Source organism: Salvia hispanica, chromosome 6 (genome assembly GCF_029641045.1).
Source record: "Salvia hispanica isolate PSC_SH4W2 chromosome 6, Shi_PSC_v1, whole genome shotgun sequence".
NCBI classification, from domain to species: Eukaryota; Viridiplantae; Streptophyta; class Magnoliopsida; order Lamiales; family Lamiaceae; genus Salvia; species Salvia hispanica.
In genome coordinates, this window is record NC_142697.1 from 19097437 (window position 1) to 19119099 (window position 21663).

The window sequence follows — 21663 nt, forward strand, 5'->3', positions numbered from 1 at the left end:
TCAAATAAAACAATATACGAACACAATCAGATTTACTCAAACCCAAACTCAACCCAATTCAAAAAATTTAATTAAAAACACAAATATTAGGTTTATAATATAGGGATATTAGCATCTAATATCACAAAACTTTCAAAAAGTTGAGTTTTTCCCACGAACTTTAAAATTGGCAAATAATATCACGAACTTTACACCGTGTTTGTTTTTTCCCACGAATGAAAAAATTCCCCCAAATAATATTATGATACGGATTTTTTTTCGTAATTTCTCGACAACAATTTTGAAAGCTTCAAGGTTTTCAATGTTTGAAGATAATTTTTCTGGAAGCACACCCTCCAAAATTATTCTTCAATCTATTAAAATAACATGAATTTTTTTCATTCGTGGGAAAAAACAAACTCGGAGTAAAGTTCATGATATTATTTGCCAATTTTAAAGTTCGTGGGAAAAATCCAACTTTTTGAAAATTTCGTGATATTAGATGTCAATATCCCTATAATATAATACAACATAATAACATACACCAATACACAATGAAATGAGCGAACACATGAAAAATTATACCCAACATATGAATATATAATCCAAAACCAATTTATTCAACCACAGACCCAAGCCTTAACATTTAAAAAAAGGGATATATAATCTTAAATTTTGTAGAATATATCATAGATTAATAAACAATCCTAAACAAATTTACTCAAGAAAAACCCAAGATTTAATATTTCAAATAAATTAAAATATAATCTTAAATTTTTTTAGAATATATCTTAAATTAAATTAGAATCGTAAATAAGGAAAAAAATCTAAATAGTTTTCATTTCGTAGACAACGATATACCAAATTAGATCAAATAATATTGACATTCAATTCAAATAAGCAACATTAATAATTAATACAAAATTATTAAATAAAAAATTTCAACAAAATATAATAATTCATTAAATTTTTGAATTTATATAGAAACTATATATAAATTTTAAAGCTAATTATTATACCACAATTATAAAACTCTATTTAGACCATCTAATAGCCCAACACAATGGTCATAAAACACACAATGGTCTAAGCCCAACTTCTTTATTAAAATTGGCCCATGCTTCTAAACAATGGAAGCCCAAAAATACCGAGCCCAATTTGAACCTTATCATTAGTGATGAACTAATTATACTAATTAGACTATATCACAATTAATTAACATACTTAGGAATAAAACCATATCTTATACACCATATATAAACCATTTTCACTCTCTCACCTCCTTCGTCGGCGCCTCTTCCAAACCATAGAAACCAGCACCGATTCTCGCCGGAAAAACTGCAGCCTACCACCAAATCACCGCCGGAGCAGACTCTACTACACCTTACAAAGTCCATACCAACCCCTTCCCACAGTTAATCCAACGATTTAGACCTAAATGACTACCAAAACAATCTCAAACCCTAGTTTTCTAAAAATCAATTGACGACGAAGGATACCCCCGCCGACGGCTAACCGACTCCTCCATAGGCGATTAAACTTAAACGACGAACGGTGCTGTCAAAGCCGATCCAAAACAGCAAAAAACCACCGATATAAAAATCAATTATATCAAAATCGGTTTCGATTGAAGGTAACACTATGGTAGATTTCAATTATTATTCAAAAATGTCGAACAATACACCTATTTTGACCTTTTGTTTGGCTTTGTTTCCAGAATCGGCCAGAATGGTGGAACACTTTCTACGATTCAACAAAAAGATCGACAACATTGGACAAAAACACAACAAAAATTCGAAAAGCTGCAACCTAAGATGCCAGATAAGATAAGTACCTTCATAATAAGTTCATTTCACAAAAATTTTTTGTTGCATCCTTATTTCAGTATCAGAGTAATAACCACACGACGAACTCCAATCGATCAACACCTCCATGATTTGATGCAACTTAAACCAAAATCATATACACAAACTGATAGAACGAATGTATAAGAACTTCATTGATGATGAGGATTACACAAATGGAACTTAAATGTAAATGGAATCAAAAGATACAATGATAAGAGGAACACGATATATTCAACGGAGAATCACCGGATCACCGGATTCTCACGATGACCACAGCTCGCAAGCTCACACAAATTTCATGGATACTCTCAAAGATGAGAGTCTCTGCATTTATACCCAATCCATTTTCCTTCTTCTCTTCTTTGCATTTAGATCCCTCAACTTTCCTTCTATCTCATTTCTGTTGAGCTGGCGTGGCCTCCAGCTGGCATATCAATTGAGTCAATTGAGCTGAGTTTCTTTTCCATTCTAATAATTCGTGACTCTAACAATTTCAGCTTCTACAAGTTTAGTTGTTTCTTAAAAAGGGCACGAAATACACACTTATGTTTATATCATTATGAGATTTCAGATTGATGCAACAAACTTGGATATAAGAGGATTTATTAAAATTTATGAAACTGTGAAAATTTAGAAGTCTATTACAAATTATAGAGTGTTATGACTTTTCACTTCATATATCAAATGCTTTTCCTATAGAAATTTCACTGCTGAACAATGGGAGAATTCACCACTTTGAAAGAGGAAAAAGATCATTTACAAATTGCTCAAAAGAAGAAGCACAAAATCAGTTTTTCTGAATTTATGAACTATATTGATATAAACATTCTATAAATACTATCATTGGATCTTATACTTTACTGCAACTGACTCTCCAAAAAAAAAAACACTTACAACTGTCTAATTACAGGAGTAAACTTGAAAGACAAAGCTATATGCAAGAAGAAGAAGGAAAAAAAGAATCTACAGTGGATTCATCAATGCAAACAGAGGTAAAATACTGACCTATGCAAGAAGAAGAAGGAAAAAAAGAATCTACAGTGGATTCATCAATGCAAACAGAGGTAAAATACTGACCTGGGGCTTCATTTGATAAACCTTCATAGGAGCAACCCTTGATTATTGTGGAAGCCTTCAACTTCTTCATTGCATACACATGTAAATGACAATTAGATTTTACTACAACAGATGTGTCATTTATTTAAAGAAATTCTGTTCTTAAAAAGGTGTTTACATGGAACGCAACACAAATTCCAACATGACCATTCAATTGCCTTACAATTAGGGTTTGAGATTCATTTTGGGCTTGAATCCTACTGGATATGCATGCTTGAAAAGTAAATTGAAGAACTTCATTACTGAGATAAATAGAAATTTAAGGTATTTATAAGAATGACAAAAAAATGTAGATATGTCTACCCTGATATATAGTTCACAATTAGTTTCACATCTGAAATCTGAAATATATTAAATTTAGAGCAATATTTTGTTTTAAATTATGCATCTCTGCAATAAAGGAGATAAATAGTTTTAAGAATTAGTTGATAATGATATGACTATTTTGAATGCAGATAATTAGATGTAATAGATGATTATTTTGAATGCAGATAATTAGATTTACAAAAAATAACTATTCAAGCAGATTTTCATATCTATTACACCAGATTTGTAAATGAATACTACACATGTTGCAAATAAAGTGAAAGAATAGGATCCTGATTAAAAATTAAGAATGTTGTTATTAGATTTGAATTAATAACTTCTGATTTTCAGACTTTGGAATTTTAAGTTGATATTTAACTTTGATATTTCTTGAAAATCATCTTTGCATTATTCATTAGAAATGAATACTTAACTATGAGTTACTCAATAAACCTCCATTGAACAGAATGATTCTGTTGATTTAACATATTTAAGATTCAAATAAATCCTGCCATGACTATGCTAAGTAATGGAGACCAAAATAAAGATAAGACTTCTGCAATATAAATAATTCAAAAAAGACATCCAACAGCCATCAATAGAAATAAAAACCAACTTAGAATTGTATACTAATACCAAAACAGATAATGATCCCAGCCAAAATCCAGCATTGTTACCTAATATAACATAATGCAACAACAAAACCCCCAAAAAACACAACTGAAATTTCAGACATGTTCAAAACACTTAAGCAAGAAATAAAAAACAGATTGACTCTAAAAATTTCCCAACTCTAATCAGCACCAGACAAATCTTGAGTATAGCTGACAGATGCTTCATCTTCATCTTCAAACACATTCACTTTCTTCATCTTCTTTTTTATCTTCTCAAAACAGATATCATCACAACTATCAAACTCATCTACCAAGCATCTTTTCACACTTCCTTCAGCAAAGCATTCAATCCCCTTCTGTTTAGTAACAACTGATAAATCAGGAGTTACAAAACCTTTTCCAGAGACCTAAAAAAATCCATAAATGAGAAACACAGTTGCCCTAATGCATATTTATACTTATTTCAGTTAATTTACTTAAAAAAATACCTCAACAATATCAAATCCGAAGAGTAAATCAGCTAACTTGACATCAGTATTGAAAACTTGTGATACAATGTTCTGAGGAACAAATTTCTCCACTACTTCTGGAATATTACAGATTTTGTTAACCGTATATGGATATCTACGATAATATTCCTTGATATTCCTACTTTGAATCTTAAACATCACTTCTTGACCCACAAGCAGCTCCTCAATCTTCTTAGGAACATACTCCATGGCACAATGCTATAACAACAATAAAACACATTAAAATAGAAAATATAACTACTACTGATCACAAATTCTTATTTAAACAGGCAGATTACCTCCATATTACTCCTTATCAAGTCATTCACCCTTTTTCCAATCAGTTGAACAACTTCTCTATCTCAAAGCAAAAGGGATGCATTACTTGAGTCATCAACAATGTTCGCAACAAACCTACACCTAAATAAGAGGAAAAATGTAGTCAATTAATAACTTCTTGCAAAATAAAAGAAAAGAAACCAAAGACACACCAAGAAAAAAAAAAAGAAATCAGATTAGTACCTCTTCACAGCTACATCAAAATTCTTAATGCAAAAGTCACACCTAAACTTCTTGTCATCCAAAATCGTGACTTTCTTCACACATGTCTTGCATGCTAAATAATACCATTCTCCAAAATGAGGTTCGATTGATTCTACTTTCCAAAAACCCAATAAGATCCATCCCGATGACCAAAATCAGAAATAAACTGCTACAACATTAAACAAAAAGACAATATGGAAAATAAACACAATCTGCTTTAAGAAATGATTATATACCTCCAAATAAACAACATCACTGAGAGCCTTGACATCAATATCATCAAACTCTCTACTAACCATCATTCCAGGTTGACCAACAGAAATAGTTTCAAGGAATGTATCATTATGTTTAATCCTATATAATATAAATCAAATCAAATCAAATCTATTATTATCATACACAATTAAGTCACTAATATTTATCCAATAAAATACAGTAACTGCTTCTAAACTCCTTCATTTCATCTATATCAGCATTGATTAAAATTTTAGAAGCTTGATAATGAGTGGATACACCAATCTCACCTAAAAATATAATAAAGAAATCTTAAAACCAATACATGACAGCCATTTAACTAAACATCAATAAACAACAATAAGATAGAAACATACCTCTGAAAACATTAGGCTTACAAAACTGTACTATAATTATAGGAACTATCCCTTCAGCCTTTGACAATTGAGACAAATAGGATTCCACATTAGAGTCCCAAATTGTACACAATATTTTGTTATGGTTGTTACAAATATATCAAAGTGTTTCAAATATAGACACAGTTAACTATATAGATGATACCTAAATGTTTAAAAATGAAGGAAGACATACTGCTCATCACTTATTTCAACTTCAATCAACCTATATCTACTTTGCTTAACAACTCTTCCAGGTGAAGTAATGACCCCCAATAATGTCTGCCAAGAGAAAGATGACATCAGTATACTTAGAATTAAAAAATAAGATCTGAACAACAAAATATATCAAAACATTTATACCAAAAAAGGATGATTGGTCTGCATTCTCATTGCACCAAATGGTTTAAATGAAAAAACCATGGCTGGAAACTCAGTATCTCTGACTTTATACATCTCAGTCCTGTAATTCATCCATAGTCTATATGGATGATTAGTAGCCTTGTTTCTAAGGGTGTTATCCCTAATAAAGAAGTTTTTTATGAAGTAGATGCCTCCTTCAGTAAGTTTGTGTTCCAGATTTTGAAGTTCTTTCTTTTGGCTTGAATGTATGTCCCCTGATAAGAAAAAATAATTTAGATATTAGTGATTAGAAATAAATCAGATAGAAGAAAAAGATCAATATGAAAGATATTACATATTAGATATATAAATATAAATCAGAATCCTAACATACAATAAATTATATGTCTTTTCTTTTGCAGGTAAAGATCTATTATAAACACTATTAGTACAGATTCCAAAAAGGATCAAGAATGATGACATTGAATGCCAAATGTCAAACTTAAACTGTGCAGCAAGCAATCTGTGGAATAGGAAGAGTGCAAAGATGTAGAAGAATGAAAACATAAGTAATAAACAAATATAGGTCTGTTTTTCTATACTAAACTGAAGTAGCATTCAATTAAGTATGACTAAGGAAGTAGTAATGTACAGTTGCAGAAAAATAATGAAGAAATAGAACTATATACTCTATACATAAGATTAGGATAGATCAGGATATAGCAGATAAAAAATTAGTATACTGTTGAATACAATGAAATTTTTAATATACCTTAGTATCATGGAAAACAGATTCTATATTGATGTCCTTGTTGTCATCAGGAACACCTCCAAAGACACGAACGCAACGAACCTTAACAATTGAGTTAGTAATGGCAGTGTAAAGATTCTGAAGCAAGGTAACATAGGGAGCCATAGTGGAGATTGATTCTGATAAAGTAAAACAGACAATACAGTAAGATATAAATACACACTAATATTAATCTCAATTGCTTTCAGGTGGACAACATAAATATTCCACGAAACGAATATAAGAAGATGACCAATATGCAGGGAAGAGAACTACAATTTCTGAAAGATAGGTAAAAATTTCTAATCGCAGACTACACAATAAGCACAACTAATCACTGACTTTTGTTTCATTTTTACAGGTGCACAAATCAAATTGGAAGAAATCAAGATCAATAGAACAAAGTTGAGAACAAAGAAAAGAGAGAACATATAGAAGATATAACACATCAAAGGTGAGAACAACTAAGCTAAACTTCTTCTCCTTGAAATGAATATAACATTTGAGGTATTGGCATTGTCTAAAATATAGTTCTAATAAAAGAACATAATCTATCACAAAATTCATCCATTTTTTTTTACATAAGTTTCTTCTTATCAAATGCAGATATTCATCATCTATCAATGATAAAAGTGGAAAATAGTAATGATCAACAGGAAAAGGTTAAAACACAAAGATAAATATGGAAACAACATAAGATACCAAGACATCAAAGATGAGATGTACTATACTGAACTACTAAATTTTCAACTACATATAAAGATTGAAGCAGCAGTATACTAAAATAGAGTAGCAATATGAGAACACCATCATTTAGTTAAAACTACTAAAACTAAGATTAGGCAGTATAGAAGTGGTGTAGAAGAATTATACAGATTTCATAGAAGGAAGAAAGACATATACCAAAAGTAGAATGGTACTCTAAGCTAGGGAGGAAGCGATTGCAAAGTGAATGAAACTGCAGTAGAATGGGGTATTTATAGTTGTTTGTTGTTGTTTATTTGCAGACACATCAGAATAAAAACAATTAAGTTAAGAAATCAGATATAATCACGAGTGAGACCTTTCAGATAACAAAAATAGATGATAATAAAACAAAATCAAAAATAAAAGAAAAAAAAATAGATATCCAAGTATATGTTGATATAAAGTAATATGCTATTTAATAGAACTACTAAATATATTCAATCAATGTGGATTTTCATGCATGTTGTAATAAATATAGGGCCAACTAATTGGGCCTCCTGACAGAGTAATAAATGAGTAGTAGTTGATGTTTCCCTATTAACATCAATCCTATTTTTGCAGGTATACCAAGAGTAGAGGTGGGAATATGGATATCGGGATCGATATCCACCGGGTATTGGATACCCAATATCCAATTTTATGGGATTGGGTATGGGATTGGATATTGAAATTTAAGATAAATCGGGTATCGGGTAACCCGAATGAGTATCGGATATTACCCGAATATCCAATTTATTATTTAAAGTATTTTTAAATTAGGTTTAGCCATTTTAGACTTCTAAGAGCTGGGCTAATTTATTTACTACTAGACTAACTTTCTCTTAACTTATATAAAATAAGTCGATCTCTCTTATTCTAGGTCACGACTTCTCCAAACTCTCAAGTTTTACGTATTGCATAACCAACTCAAGTGGTTTTTATATTTTAGTTAATTATTTTGACTTTTAAAATTATATTATTGGTTGTTTCAACAGTTTAATTAAATGCATAACTTTTATTATTTTACTTACATATTGAATAACCAACCCCCATAATTATAATCATATACTTTAAAATAAAAATAACCCATTTTTTTGTAGTTTTATACTATAAAATAAATGCACCATTAAAGATATCAGTAAATTTAAATATTTCTTTATTTATATTAATATAATAAAGTTTGATTTTTTTTATTACTAGTTATTACACATGTAAAGAGTCGGGTATTTGGGTACCCGATACGTCGGGTATGGATACCCAGGGCGGGTATTGGAGTACCCGAAAATACATCGGGTCGAATTTTGGATAGACATTTAGATGATTTTCGGGTTTGGGTACCCAGTTTTTTTGGGTCGGGTATCCACGGATACCCGTATTCCCACCCCTAACCAAGAGATAAAAAAAACCCCAATCAAGGATGAGCCGCTTCTCATTTTCAAGGATGAAGAGAGAGAAAATCCTGCTGCAACCAATAGAAACCAAGCAGGCATAAGATGCACACCTATATACCTCTCCTAATCTGCAAATACGTCTCAATGTGAAGGAGAAAGAGAGAGAATATTGGATGGAATCATTACACAGAGAAAGAACAAAGAATATGCACGCTTAAACCTTTAATATTCTAATCCATATTTCTTAAACCTTTTAAGAACCTAATCCATATTTCTTATGGATATGCAGGATTCCTTCATATATTCTATGAAGACAGAATTTTGACATCTTACAATCTACAAAATGAAGGAGGAGGAGGAGGAGGAGGAGGTATAATTTATATTAACATACTCACCAACAATTAATTCGATTTGCAGGTTACCATAACATATAATTACAGACAGGCTTGAAGACATTAAGAATATACACCAATTTGTGCACTAAGGAAGAGGAAGGATCAAAACAAAAGTAAGTTCATTAATTTATACACATTTAAGCAGTCTGATAGTTTTGAAAATTTGAATGTATAGGTTCTTCAATCATATGATTTTAATAAAATGCATTAGCCCTGACATCCATGTATTAATCACCATCTTTGGAACAAAAAAAAATCAAGTGGCTAGACAGATTCTATTAATCCCTATTAAACATGAAATATATTTATTAGTCCAGAGGATAATTCTATTAATCCCTTCCAATATTAAACATCAGTTTAGGCACCCACGCCTGCCATGTTATCAGTGCTCTCTTTGTGGATATTGGCGTTTGAAGGCAGTACTTTTTCTGACTGTGTGCACAATAAGGAATATCAAGTTTCCTGGGTCCAGTGAATCCACTAGATCACATGGTCTAGGAACTCACGGATCGTTGGAAGATCTCGGTCGTCGGACACACAGAATACCTCTTCAAAACCCTCAACCACGTATACTAAAATTAGCACAGGGAAGTAGGGATCGATCCCACAGAGATGAATGCGCAGATAAACATGTTCAAAGACTCGGGAACTATTTTTGGGTTGGCTGCTGCCACGCAATTTGGGTTGAGGAAATTAACTAGACTTGGTAATTGAGATATGCTAATCTAACAACTGGATCGAAAGAACTACTTCCTAAATTAACCTAGACCTGGGAAAACACATGACAGTGGGGACCATTTACTGAAAAGGTAAAATACGGATGAAAAACTGGAAAACAACTAACTAAAGTACTAACTAACAGCGACATCATCTTCTCCAACAATTGGCATGAAACATCCAGTAAAACAGAGTGAGAATGTAATTCGAAACGAAGCAACAAAAATTAAAGCGACAAAATCGAAGAACAATTAAAACTAAGGCAAATCTACGACTACTAGACGAAGCAAAGTAAAAAGAAAGCAGAAAGTTCAAAATCCATGCAAACTCGGTTCCCCTGTTCAGATCCACACTTCGGATGCTAAATCCACTCTTGATCCAAGCATCTGAAACAAACTTCGTCCAAAATTATACCCATAGCTACAGATTCGCCGATCAACCACAGATCAACAACAACGGCACAGATTCACAACCTATTTCCCAGATCAAGCACATAACATTCAAAACAGAGAATAACATTCAACTTCTGAAATAAAACCTCAAAACACAGAATCAACGTAAATCAACACAAAATAAACACCATCGTGACGTAAACTAAATGCATAGATAACGGTAAGTAGCAAACAACCACTCGACTTCAGAAACGTTGAAGTTCGACGGAATAACAGTGCAAAAACTGAATGTAAATGATTGTATCTTCGCCCTTCGTGAGGATCCCCATTTTTCCAAGTGTGTGTGAGTGTGTGAGTGTGTGAGCTGAGAGCAAAATCATCCTTATCGTGTGTTGCATGCTCCTCTATATATAGGCGTGGAAGTGGGTCCAGCAAGGCTCTCTTGTGTGAATAGTCTTCCTTGCCCTTAGCTTTTGACTCCCTTCGTCCAGCCATATTTCTCTTTAATTCTGCTCACTTTCCTTCGCTTTTCTTTGCTGGTCCACTGCCTTCAGCTCTTCCTGGACCTAGCGATTTCCTTCACACACCTAGCTTAAAAATTGTGTTAGACCCAATAAAAAGGTGACTTTTCATCATATAACCGATGCATGAAATTAGCCTTATCAGCGTTCCAGTTCTCTAGGACTTTCTCTCTCTCCTTATTCTGCAGAGTGAGAGGTGGCTCCTTTATATTATGGGATTTTTTGTGTCACAACTAAATGAGTCACCTATATACACATGATTAAGTTAGTAATATAATAGAAGAAGTAGGCTTTATATGAAATTATATAATTCTGAACTTTATGAAATTAAATGGGCCGAGCTTTACCTAATTTTTCCAGTAATTTAAATGACCTACATCAACGTGTGTTTACAAAATTATAGATTTAACTTTTTTTGCATATTATTCTTAAAGGCCTATTAGTGAACATTATTAACTGATCCAATATTTATATTTATATCCTCCCTAATACTGTACACAGATTCAACTTATGCCTTGCAAAATCAGTAGTAATCAATAGAGTTCATCTTTTATTGTACATATGCATATCATACTAACTTTATCAAGCTAAACTATAGGAGCATCCTTGCAAAGTGAGTTTTAATCAGTTGTGTTAATCTTGTATTGAAGATACGCATATCCTGTTGATTTATGTCTATGATATTTCTCTCAGTCCCTTCCATGTTTGTGCAGTTCACTATATGCATACACTTGCAAAGTGAGTAATAGTAGATGTATTAATCTATGTTGAATATCAGCATATCCTAATCATTATGTATTTGCTATTTCACTTAATCACTTGTTAATGTTGTAAATGTGCAGTACTAATATATCCTTTACACCTGTGTAGGAAAATGAAGCATTGGAATTTGGAGAAGATATATATATATATATGAATCACCTTTAAAAAGTGTGACCTCATTGTGTTTTGGAATTGTAATAAAATAGGCATATGCTATAAAGTGAAATGCACAAACCAATCAAACAAAGGCTAAATAAATGATAATAAACGATAACCAAAAAAACATACAGCATTGAAACCAACAATGACAGCAACAATATTCACATAAAAAACGCAAAAAAAAATGAAAAACAAAACTAAAAAACTTCATTTTCCCGCCAAATGCTGCCAGGTGGCATTAGAAAAAACTGCCCCTTTATATATTAATAGATTTCTGAAAACAATTTCTCCTCCGAGTTTGTGACAGTAATTTAGATTAAACGAGAGAATGCTACTAAAATGGATGTAATTGCAAAATCTGATAACACGTTAAAAAAACGGTAATAATGAATGTTGGCTCTATTTTTTTCAGAATTACAATCCATCTTGCATAAATGAACTACATTTGCAAAACTATTTCGAGAAAGTTTAGGAAGAATTAATAGAAATCCATTTTGTGCAAAAACATTTACTGAAACTCATTGACTGGAAGAATGAATTGCCTTTCATTAAATTGTGGGAAGTATTAATCTTATGGTGAAAAAATCATTGCTGAGTTGCATAGTCGAAGAAAGAACAGAGACTTCCTTCAAAAGTTCCCTTTACAATGGCTACCTAGATTATTAATGGTGAGTGTAAATTTATTGAAGAGACGGAGAATTGGTAGTAATCGACGGGATGAAGTAATTGGGTGTAGCTGTATGGATTTAATATATTCAGAAAAAATACAACCTATCAGTAATATTAATTGAATTAAAAAAATAATGATTACATTGCCACATCAGCATTCGCCCGCATATTGCTTACGAATCGTCGCTCAACACAACAGTTCTCCCGAAATACTATATACTATTGTATGGGAAATGATCTAATTTTGTCTTAAGCATTACTACTTCTACATGACAGGTTCAAATATCTGGCCAATTGTCATGTCATTAAATTAAGCCTCGTGTTTACATTTTTGGTATTCTTATTTAAGGTCTATTAATTTTTATTGTAATGTAGCGAGTCATAAAATATTGTGTTCCATTGAGCTGGTGATGTTGCATTTGCAACTAATTAGCATTTTACTACTAACAAATTAAATCCATAGGTATGAAATACAAACTTATCAATCTGAAAAAGTATCGCACCATATTTTTCATTTTCGAGCCATTTATAATTCAACTTTACAACCTCTCCTTATTTTAATATGAGTATCGATAATTTATGAAAAGTATTCAAACCAGGGAGGGATTAAGGGGCAATTGCCCCACCTCAATATAATTAGCTTATACTAATTTGTTAACGAAATTTTAAAATTTTGTAATTTCCTTTATAAATGTCTCACCTCAAACTTCTAAAATTTCTTCATGTATTTATTTTTGTCCCTGCTAATTGAATTCCTGGCTCCGTCCCTAATTCAAACACTTACCCAACACATATAAAATTGCAACAAAATATTCAAACATTTACCCAACACATATAAAAATGCAACAAAATATTCAAACATTTATGAAAAGTATATGTCTCAACAAAAATACTTTGACATCCGGTTAATTACGTGTCACATCAAAATTCGCATATGGTATCTTTTACATGTCCACAACATAGGAGTTTAAATTTTTAACAAAAAATCATAGTATGATTATGCTATTTACACTGGATAAAAGGTCATTAAGATTTAAGATGCCAAATTTGAAAATATATGATTATGATATACTCCATCATTTTAGTACACGATCCAATATAATGGAAACATATTTGTAGTCGGTTAGTAAATACTCCTTCTAATCAATAGATCGAGAATTCGAGTCACCACAGTAATAAACCACTAATAATTAGTGCTGATCAATTTTAGAGAAAGAGAATAAATTAGGAAAAATTTCACTAGTAAAATGCAATACTACATCTCGTGCTGCACACAGACAAACATATCATACTTATCATATGTTTGTGTGTATAATAGAAGGGAAATAATCAATACAAAAAATGCATCTCAATACAAAATCCAGACCAAATCCTGAGGTGGGTCATTATAAAGAAGTGTTAGGTCATATTATAAAATTCGGGTTTCAGATGTTAAGATCATTTTATGCCATCCTTATTATAATGACGTAAAAATAAGCTTTCGATGACCTAAAAATGACCTTTGTATGCTTGGTTCAGTATTTTTGTATTAAGAATGGATTTTCATTTTACATATATCAAAACTCTAGAATAGAAAATATTATAGGTACTTATCATGCTTGTGGATGTAACAGAAGATGTTATAGGTGAGGTTTGCACACTTCCATTCCGGTCCCCATAACTTCTTAGCTTTCTACCATCTTGTCACATTTCTTTGTTTTTCTCTCACAGTAAAATAAAATGGACTCATAATCACTTATTAAAATTGCTCATATTTATAATATTATTTTATTTTATTGTGAGTATGAAAGTAAAAATGGATTATGACTACTGGAGTCCTCACTCTCCTCATCCTATTCACTATTTAGCACAGTTCCTGAATTTTCATCGTGGCTGACGAATCATAATTTTGTTTTTGGTAAAAGTTTTATTGACTTCTTATGTGCATTTTACTTTCTGTACAAATTAAAGTATTAGTACCGGCCAATCCAAATTTCATGGAAGTTGAAAACCAGTGTAATTTCGAATTATTTTATCATTTGAATGAACTAGCGCCATTTGGGGTTTAGATTTGAATGAACAAATGTAGAGCTGATTTGCTCTTCCACTGTAATTTTACATATTTTTCTGAGGCCTGAGCATTAGTGGAAGTTTTCAGCTGCGCTGTGGCTCTTTTCGTTGGATCTATTGCAGTGGCTAGGGGTGCTCCAACCGGTCCGATGTGGACAGGTGCGGTGTCGTGGGTGGCTGGTTGCAGTTTACCAATTCTGAAGTTGGGTTGGGGGGTTATAAGTCTTATATTCGCACAATGCCTATATCTGGCGTTATTTTCCTTTGTTGTAAGCTACACGCTTTGAATTTGTTATGCTTTGTGTGTTATTGGCTCGATTTGTTTCGTGCGTATTGGTCAACACTGATTATTTTGTAAAAGTGTCATAGACCTAGTGGCTAGAAGAAGAATGTTGAAACACTTGAAACCCCTTGTCTGTTTAGCTCTCTGATTGCCAAGATTATCATTAGGTTTTAACTCTGACTGACTATGAAAGTGAACAGCAAGTTGCTATCGCATGTAAACCTAAGAAAACAGGGTATCTTGTTGTAAGTTGATTGCTCAGCTACCCATCACTTATGCAACTTTACTGTATAAGAATCAGTGTTTCATGTGTATTGCAATTTTTATGGTTATTAAATAAGGAGTAATAACAGAACATTGGTTTTTCTTTTAGGTGCTAATCTAAAACCTATAAGAAATCAAGCTTTTTTCTATGGTGTCTACAAAAAGGACTAGCTGATCACTCGTATTGTACCTTGCAAATGACAGAATATGTAGCCATTCTACCCCATGTGAAGCTGCAAGTTCATGGTACTCTCTTAGAAGAGTGGTCTTGTCTGCCAAAAAATCCCTCTCTCCCTGCCAAAAGGTTTGATCTTCTTCCCTATAGCTTGATTTTCTTATATAATAGCATTCAACATCTTGTTAGCGGGTTGGAAGGGCCAATGGTCGTCAACCTCATTGAATTGGCTCGAAACTATAAACTATAGCTGAGATGCCGGCTTTACTTTTAGGAAAATACCGTGTAGTTTCTCTCCAATATATAATGACTCACGAGAAGCATTAGAACAGAGAACCGAGAAACTGAAAGACAACAAAACCAAAAGAAAAGAAGAATAAAGAGAAGGAAGAATAATGAGACTGCATACAATGACTTATGGGCTTGGATGCATATAATATTAGATTGGTAATTTATTATTACTATTAATCTGAGGCACATAAAAACAATTCTGTCTTTCGTGTTATATGCTTCATGACGATCTTGATGCTTTATATATTCCCTCAGTCTTGCCTATCCTTCAGCAAAATAGCTGATTCTACCCATTGGTAACCCTGCAATACATTTGACTTCTTATACGAGATTCATGATTTCTAAAATAAAATATTTATATTCGGCGTTTCTTATTATGCTGATTGAATCCATCACCTGTTTTGGTTTTACCTTGGCTGGTGTATGTGTTATTTTCTACAAGTCATATTTTTTGCTTGACCTTTTGTAATCGTAGGAATGATGTATTGCATGCAAGTTGTGCATCTGTGTTTTCCAACAATGAATAGGTTCACAAAAATCCATAAACTTGAGCTCCTTGCATCAATCGTAGTAGTAACATTCTGTGTGGCAGTTTCTGTCTGTATACCAAAAGTGCATATATTTAAAATTTTTGGTTTTTCATTAAAATCTTAAGCTTCTTGAAGCATGCCACTGCTGCCAGTGGCGAAGCCAGAATTTTAATGTTGGAAGGCCCAACTTACTCTTCATGATTGTGAGATATTTTTGTTTCTTCGTCGCCTAAAACTGATGCAAATAAGGGAGTAATCAACCACATGTGCTATGTATGGGTTATTGATTTAAAGATACATGCATGTATAATATAGTAAATACTAAAATTGGTGGGGGGACCATGGGCCCCCCTGGCCCTCATGTGGTTTCGCCACTGACTGCTGCTTACATGAACTGCTCAGTTTTGTCTCTTCATCTCCTTTACAGGGGCTTCTATAATGGAAGGAAAATAGTTAGTGGATTGTCTTCTTGGAAAGCCCGCAAGATCATTGCACCTCAAAGAAAAATCCTGAATGGAAGTCCAATGAGGAAGACTACAAGGTGTTATTGCTTGAATGCCCTAGCCAATGTTGATGCTGCAGCTGCTACTTCAGAATGGGTTCCGTTCATTGATCAAGTCCTCCTTTTAGCTACTATTATCCTTACTTGTATGTCTCATCATAGCTTGACGAGTATCTGAGTAGAAGATGATAGAAGCACCATTATTCATTGAAATTAAAGTTCTATTTTGAGATACTGGTTTATTTAATTGCAGTTCAGTGACAATTGATGATGAGGTTTGGTTGCAGTTTGCCTGGTATGTTGTGAGAAACAAGCTAATGGATTCATTATCTGCTCTTAATAATGTGGTAAATCCTAGTGAAAACATAGGGAAACTTGAACAAAACCCTGCCACACAGCCATCAAGCTTATAAGCTGTTTCTGAAGGTCCTAGAATTAGACTTCTCTGGAGATCATTTCAGCGGCTCAAAAAAGAGGCAAGCATTTTGTGTATTGTTTCTTTTTATTTGTATTCTACTATTACTACTTTCATCATGATAAGGGCAATTTTTTTATTACTCTTTTCTTTTGAAGTCATAGTTGAAGGTAGGCAGTGGTAAGTGTGCAAAGGGATCTTTTAGATTTTCTTCTTCCCACTATCCTGACAGCTATGGAGCAAGTGGCTGTCCTTGTGAATATGGGAAAATATTTAGCCAAACTACATAGTTTTTCTTTCCTTTCCATGCCACTACTATGTTGTTTTTCCTCCACCAGTAAAGGATTGGAATTGTATCTTTCAGGTGACCAATATTTCTGCAAATTCTGCTGCAAAGTCTACAAACGAGTTCTTGGCTGTCTTTACTGAATCTTTTCAAAACTGCTGCAGCCCTCTATGCATGGCATGGCTTGAAGAGGAGATTCGCCTCATCTCCAGAAAACCTGACAAGGTATCTTTATGTGATGTTTCCCCTACAAATAATGTAAAAGACATGAAAGGAAGTAATCCATTACTATAATTTCTTTAATTTCCCCAGGACCTTCTTTCTTTGGCCAAAAGTAAGCTGAATGGATATGACAGCATAGTTCTAAATATCAGAAATTCAGGCAAGGAGGATCTATATGCAGAGTTGATATATGCCCTTAAATTTGGTTCTTCCAGGTAAAAGTAACATAAATTTGTGTTTTGGGGGGATTTTGGGGCTCTTTTGCTTTTTTTTTTAACCAACACATATTTTCACTTTTGGGAAGGAATTACATTGTATTGAAACCTGCAAGGCGCGCACACACACACGACAACAAAACAAGCACAAATTTCTGATTTTTGTTTTAAGATTCGTGTTTTAAAATAATATATTTTGAAATTCACTCCTTTCTTTGTCATTTAAAAAATACTATATTTTGTGGTGGGAATCGAGCCAATCACTAATTTTCAAATCTGAAAAGGTTTTATGAGTTTCGAATCTTTTAGATCTTTCTTCATATCCTTCTTGTATTGCGTCACTTACTGTACCTAGCACCTTTTATTTTCGGGTATTTAGGGGGTGCTTGGTGTGATGAAACGAATGAGAGAATAGAATGGTCATTCCTACCTCTTAATTCTTAGAATCACCATTCCTTCTAGATTAGGAATATCCATTTCTTCTTCAACATGGTTCCTTTCCTTCCCCCTTTCCATTCCATCATACCAGCCCCGTTAGACTTTTAGTTTACTTTTCATGTGTTAGACAGTTGATTGTGTTAATGTGCTCGACTTTGTGTATAGTGAACCATGCGACCATGTCTAATAGCTAGGACAGTTATGATGATTTAAAGTGATGTCAAATGCTTCTTGAACACTGTATAAGAATGTCCAATATGACCATACTCCAGCAATACCCTGAATGTACCTATACATATGCATTGACAGGAAAGGTGGCTACTATAATTCTACCTTGTTCATTGAGCATGGAGTAGCTATATTAGAGGATTTGCTTATCACGTTAGCAGATGGCATTGCAAGCATGTACTTGGAGCTTATATCTGTGGATAGTAGCTTATCCAATGAAATGAACAATCTTGGTTTCAGCTTCTGTACCCTCTCCACCAGAGCACTTCAGAGATTACGTAATGAGGTATTGCTCTATGAACTCATGTTTATTTTTATTTTCCATTTGTAATTTCCATCCTTTAGGTTTCTATACATGCCACTATGAACTCATTTTTTCTCTCGACTGTCTCTGGAAGCAGGATGAGTCTGTATTACCACAATTCTCTCAACGTAGATATATTTGGATGTGTTTAATTCATAGCCATGATTTCTGATTCAAGCAAAGTGAGTTCGATGAAGCATAATATGTATATGTTTTTCTTTTGATGCAGTAACATATGTATGTAGTGAAAAACTTTGCATATTGCACTTCATTTTGGAGGATACAATGTACTTCATTTTAGATAATAGTGATAATACAAATACAATTCTGATAGAGTCAGGACCTGAGCAAGTTACAACTCACAAGGTGTAAAATGAAATCTGTTAACCAGATAACGCTTGTAAATGTTATCCCAAAAATTAATTCAATAAACGAAACCGGGATGAACCCCATTAATAACAAAGTCATGTCCAACAAATCTGCTATAGTTACTATCCAGACTAGGGGGACCTGTTACTAATTCCTATCTTAGCCTTGTCAATTAATGGTTAGTCCTCATGTAGATAGTAAGTGCAGATATAAGATGACCTCTGATGAACTAAAAAAGAATGAAAACAATCTTGTAAGTTCCAACCCAACCAGATTAACTGACTAGCACAAAGTTAGTTAACCAAACTGCTTATCCTTCATTAAGTAGACAAGGGTCAGAGGGTCACTATCAAATTCTGGATGGTTGTGCAGCTCTCTAAATAGTGGGCGACACATGAAGTTCAAAGCAAGATTAGGTCTATTAGCTAATGTATGTTTAGGATGAGACTGGTGTTCTTACTCCACTGGGCTGATGGCTAGGATATGGTTTAGCAAGTGGTGCATTTATAAAACTACGAAAATAGGATTTTGCTTCCGTTTGTATCTTCTTTTACAGATTATGACAGGAAATGACTTCTGGTTGTTGACAGGTGGCATTGCAGCAATGGTTGCATCAAAACATGGCTGCAGTGGCATCTATGTATGAGGACCGATTTGACCTTTGTATCCTTAAAAGCCAACTTATTGAGTCCAGAGGCAATGAGACTGAAAAGTTTGGTTGGTTGAAGAAGATTAGTTTTGTGAGATCAGGCCCCATATCATCATCACTAAGTTATGCTACCATCAATAGCATCTCTTTACCTGTTAAAAGGACCAAGGAGTTGAGGGCCTTGGTTGGGTTGTACGTTCTACTCTGTTACCATGACTATTCGCGTGACTGAGTTAATAAATCCATGATTTTCTTCCTTCCGTGGTTGTTTAATATTGATACATGCACTCATTTTTTATGCTCATTCCAGAATAAATGTGAATAAATTTTCACTTCCAGAAGCTGAAATATGGCTTACAAACATATATCAGGATATTTGTGGAAATGTGAATTATAAACTAATCTTGTTTAATGGAAATGCTTCCTATTGACATTGACTTGTGGCCCTCGTGAAGAAAGAGGATATCTATCTTTTTTTAGTTCGTCTAATATGTACCTCAGTCATCTGTATCATCATGTGCTCTATTGTTATAGTGAAGAAAACTAAAAACATGTGGATTATTTTGGGGAAAATGCTTTGTAAAGTTGGAAGAATAGTTTGCCGATGAGTTGTTGCTCCTGTTCATTTTTCTTGATCGTAATCTTAAAAAATTTCTATAATATGTTGAATGGATCCATAATTTTGCATCTTCCTTCTTCCTTAGATGCAGCTATGAGAATCAATCTTCTAACTTTTCAACTCAATTACACACAGTATTTCTGTTGCAGGAGGTACTACTTTAGTCTCTTCCTTGAACTGGCCAACATCACCATGCCAATTGTCAAAATAGTTGTTGCAAAAGTCAGTGATGCTATATCGTTCTTCCTTGTCAGCTTGATAGGAAGGTCACTGGGGCTAATCTACTCTGGTATTAGGAACTCCTTACGACTGAAGTAAGGTATAAATGTGCCAGGTTATCTGTTCAAAATTCCCTTGTCATTTTGCTTATTAAGATAATGAATCGTGAATTATTTTGAAGGCTCTTTTTAGTGATAAACTGCCTTTTAGAAGATTCAAGATAAAAACTTGAATTCCTGCAGTTTGACCATATCTACTATGGAACATTCCTTCACTTCTGAAGAACTTAGAGGATTCTTTTGAAAACCTGTTTATGTTTGGTGCATTTCATTACTATGATCCTATCTTGTTTTAAATAAGAGAACGAATGTAGGAGTACTTTACTAAGAGGCTTAGCATATCTATACATTGGATAGATGATCAAGGGATTGCTGTCTTTAAGGCAAGGTTTTGGACTTCTTACAGTTAGCTGAGTTTGAACTTTATAATAACTGGAAAAAAATTGTTAGAATAACACGATTCTTTTTCGTCCATTGATAGGTTTCTGCTAGAAATCTGTGATTGGGACCTAGCTAGTGTGGGGAGTAGTGATCAGAGCTGGGCAACGAGAATGGAATATTGGGCCCTAAAGAAAAGTGATTCCAATAAGCCATGCAAGCAAAGATACATTACTTTGACTGTAAAGTTGTTTTCAAGGTGATGATAAAATATTGCAGGATAATGAGAATCTGCTATTTGCTCATGCATTAATATATATACTAAAATGGACGTATGGTTATCGCCTTATAGTCCACCCAAAGTGTGATTTACATTCCGCAGTTCGTATGATCTTAGCCTTGTACTAATGACGATACACAGCTCAAATAGTAAGACGATCCTTCCTCCGATCAATAGGTTTGGGGTTGTTACTTCGTGTGTGTTCTCAGAAAAATCTTGCAAGGATGTTATAATTACATATGCTGGCCTTGGATTCCTGATTGCTGTGTACGTTATTGAAAATATGATTTATGAATTTTGGTTTCGAATTATTGTGTGATTAAACCTTGTTTTATGCCCGTGTCTTGTAGTTTTAGTGAGCAAGATTAGTACTACTCGTAGTATTTTTTGAAATTGTGGAAGTGAAAGCAATGGTGGGGGACATGGGAAAACGACACGCAATAGCTAATGGAGTAATAATTCTTTCTAAAAGCCAAAAATA

General features: G+C 33.3%; 1 protein-coding gene, 1 long non-coding RNA gene and 1 pseudogene across 5 annotated transcripts; 2 read left to right on the forward strand and 1 right to left on the reverse strand.

The window, feature by feature from the left end:
• The first annotated feature begins 1254 nt into the window (after nt 1–1254).
• On the forward strand, nt 1255–11702 carry LOC125204722 (uncharacterized). Of its 3 annotated transcripts, XR_007173621.2 has the most exons (8): nt 1255–1612; nt 1697–2890; nt 6401–6471; nt 6708–6784; nt 6885–6967; nt 7037–7129; nt 7984–9300; nt 11688–11702. It is a non-coding gene; the product is annotated as an uncharacterized LOC125204722 (long non-coding RNA). The 3 variants fall into 3 exon arrangements; XR_007173622.2 differs by lacking the exon at nt 11688–11702 and having other exon boundaries at nt 1257–1612; nt 6308–6471; nt 7984–8285; XR_016132709.1 differs by lacking the exon at nt 11688–11702 and having other exon boundaries at nt 1258–1612; nt 1697–2818; nt 7984–8285.
• Nucleotides 3850–4602, reverse strand: LOC125204720 (uncharacterized). The gene is made up of 2 exons (XM_048103435.2): nt 4351–4602; nt 3850–4269 (listed from the first exon to the last, which is right to left on the reverse strand). Exons 1-2 carry the CDS (start codon nt 4579–4581, stop codon nt 4042–4044), a joined length of 459 nt encoding a protein of 152 aa, XP_047959392.2. The 5' UTR covers nt 4582–4602; the 3' UTR covers nt 3850–4041.
• Nucleotides 11703–14310: 2608 nt separating the features above from the next.
• On the forward strand, nt 14311–21493 carry LOC125204319 (uncharacterized; annotated as a pseudogene). Its single transcript, XR_016133019.1, has 10 exons — nt 14311–14615; nt 15113–15307; nt 16427–16671; nt 16733–16977; nt 17281–17427; nt 17515–17639; nt 18387–18591; nt 19569–19819; nt 20396–20565; nt 21006–21493. The product of XR_016133019.1 is annotated as an uncharacterized LOC125204319 (transcript).
• Nucleotides 21494–21663: the final 170 nt, after the last annotated feature.

Bases quoted from the DNA above. Each gene is read 5' to 3' on its own strand.
- LOC125204720 (XM_048103435.2), bottom strand. From the start codon at position 4,581: ATGGAGTATGTTCCTAAGAAGATTGAGGAGCTGCTTGTGGGTCAAGAA. The intron at 4,270-4,350 runs GTATTTTTTTAA...GGATTTTTTTAG, and splicing joins TCGGATTTGATATTGTTGAG to GTCTCTGGAAAAGGTTTTGT.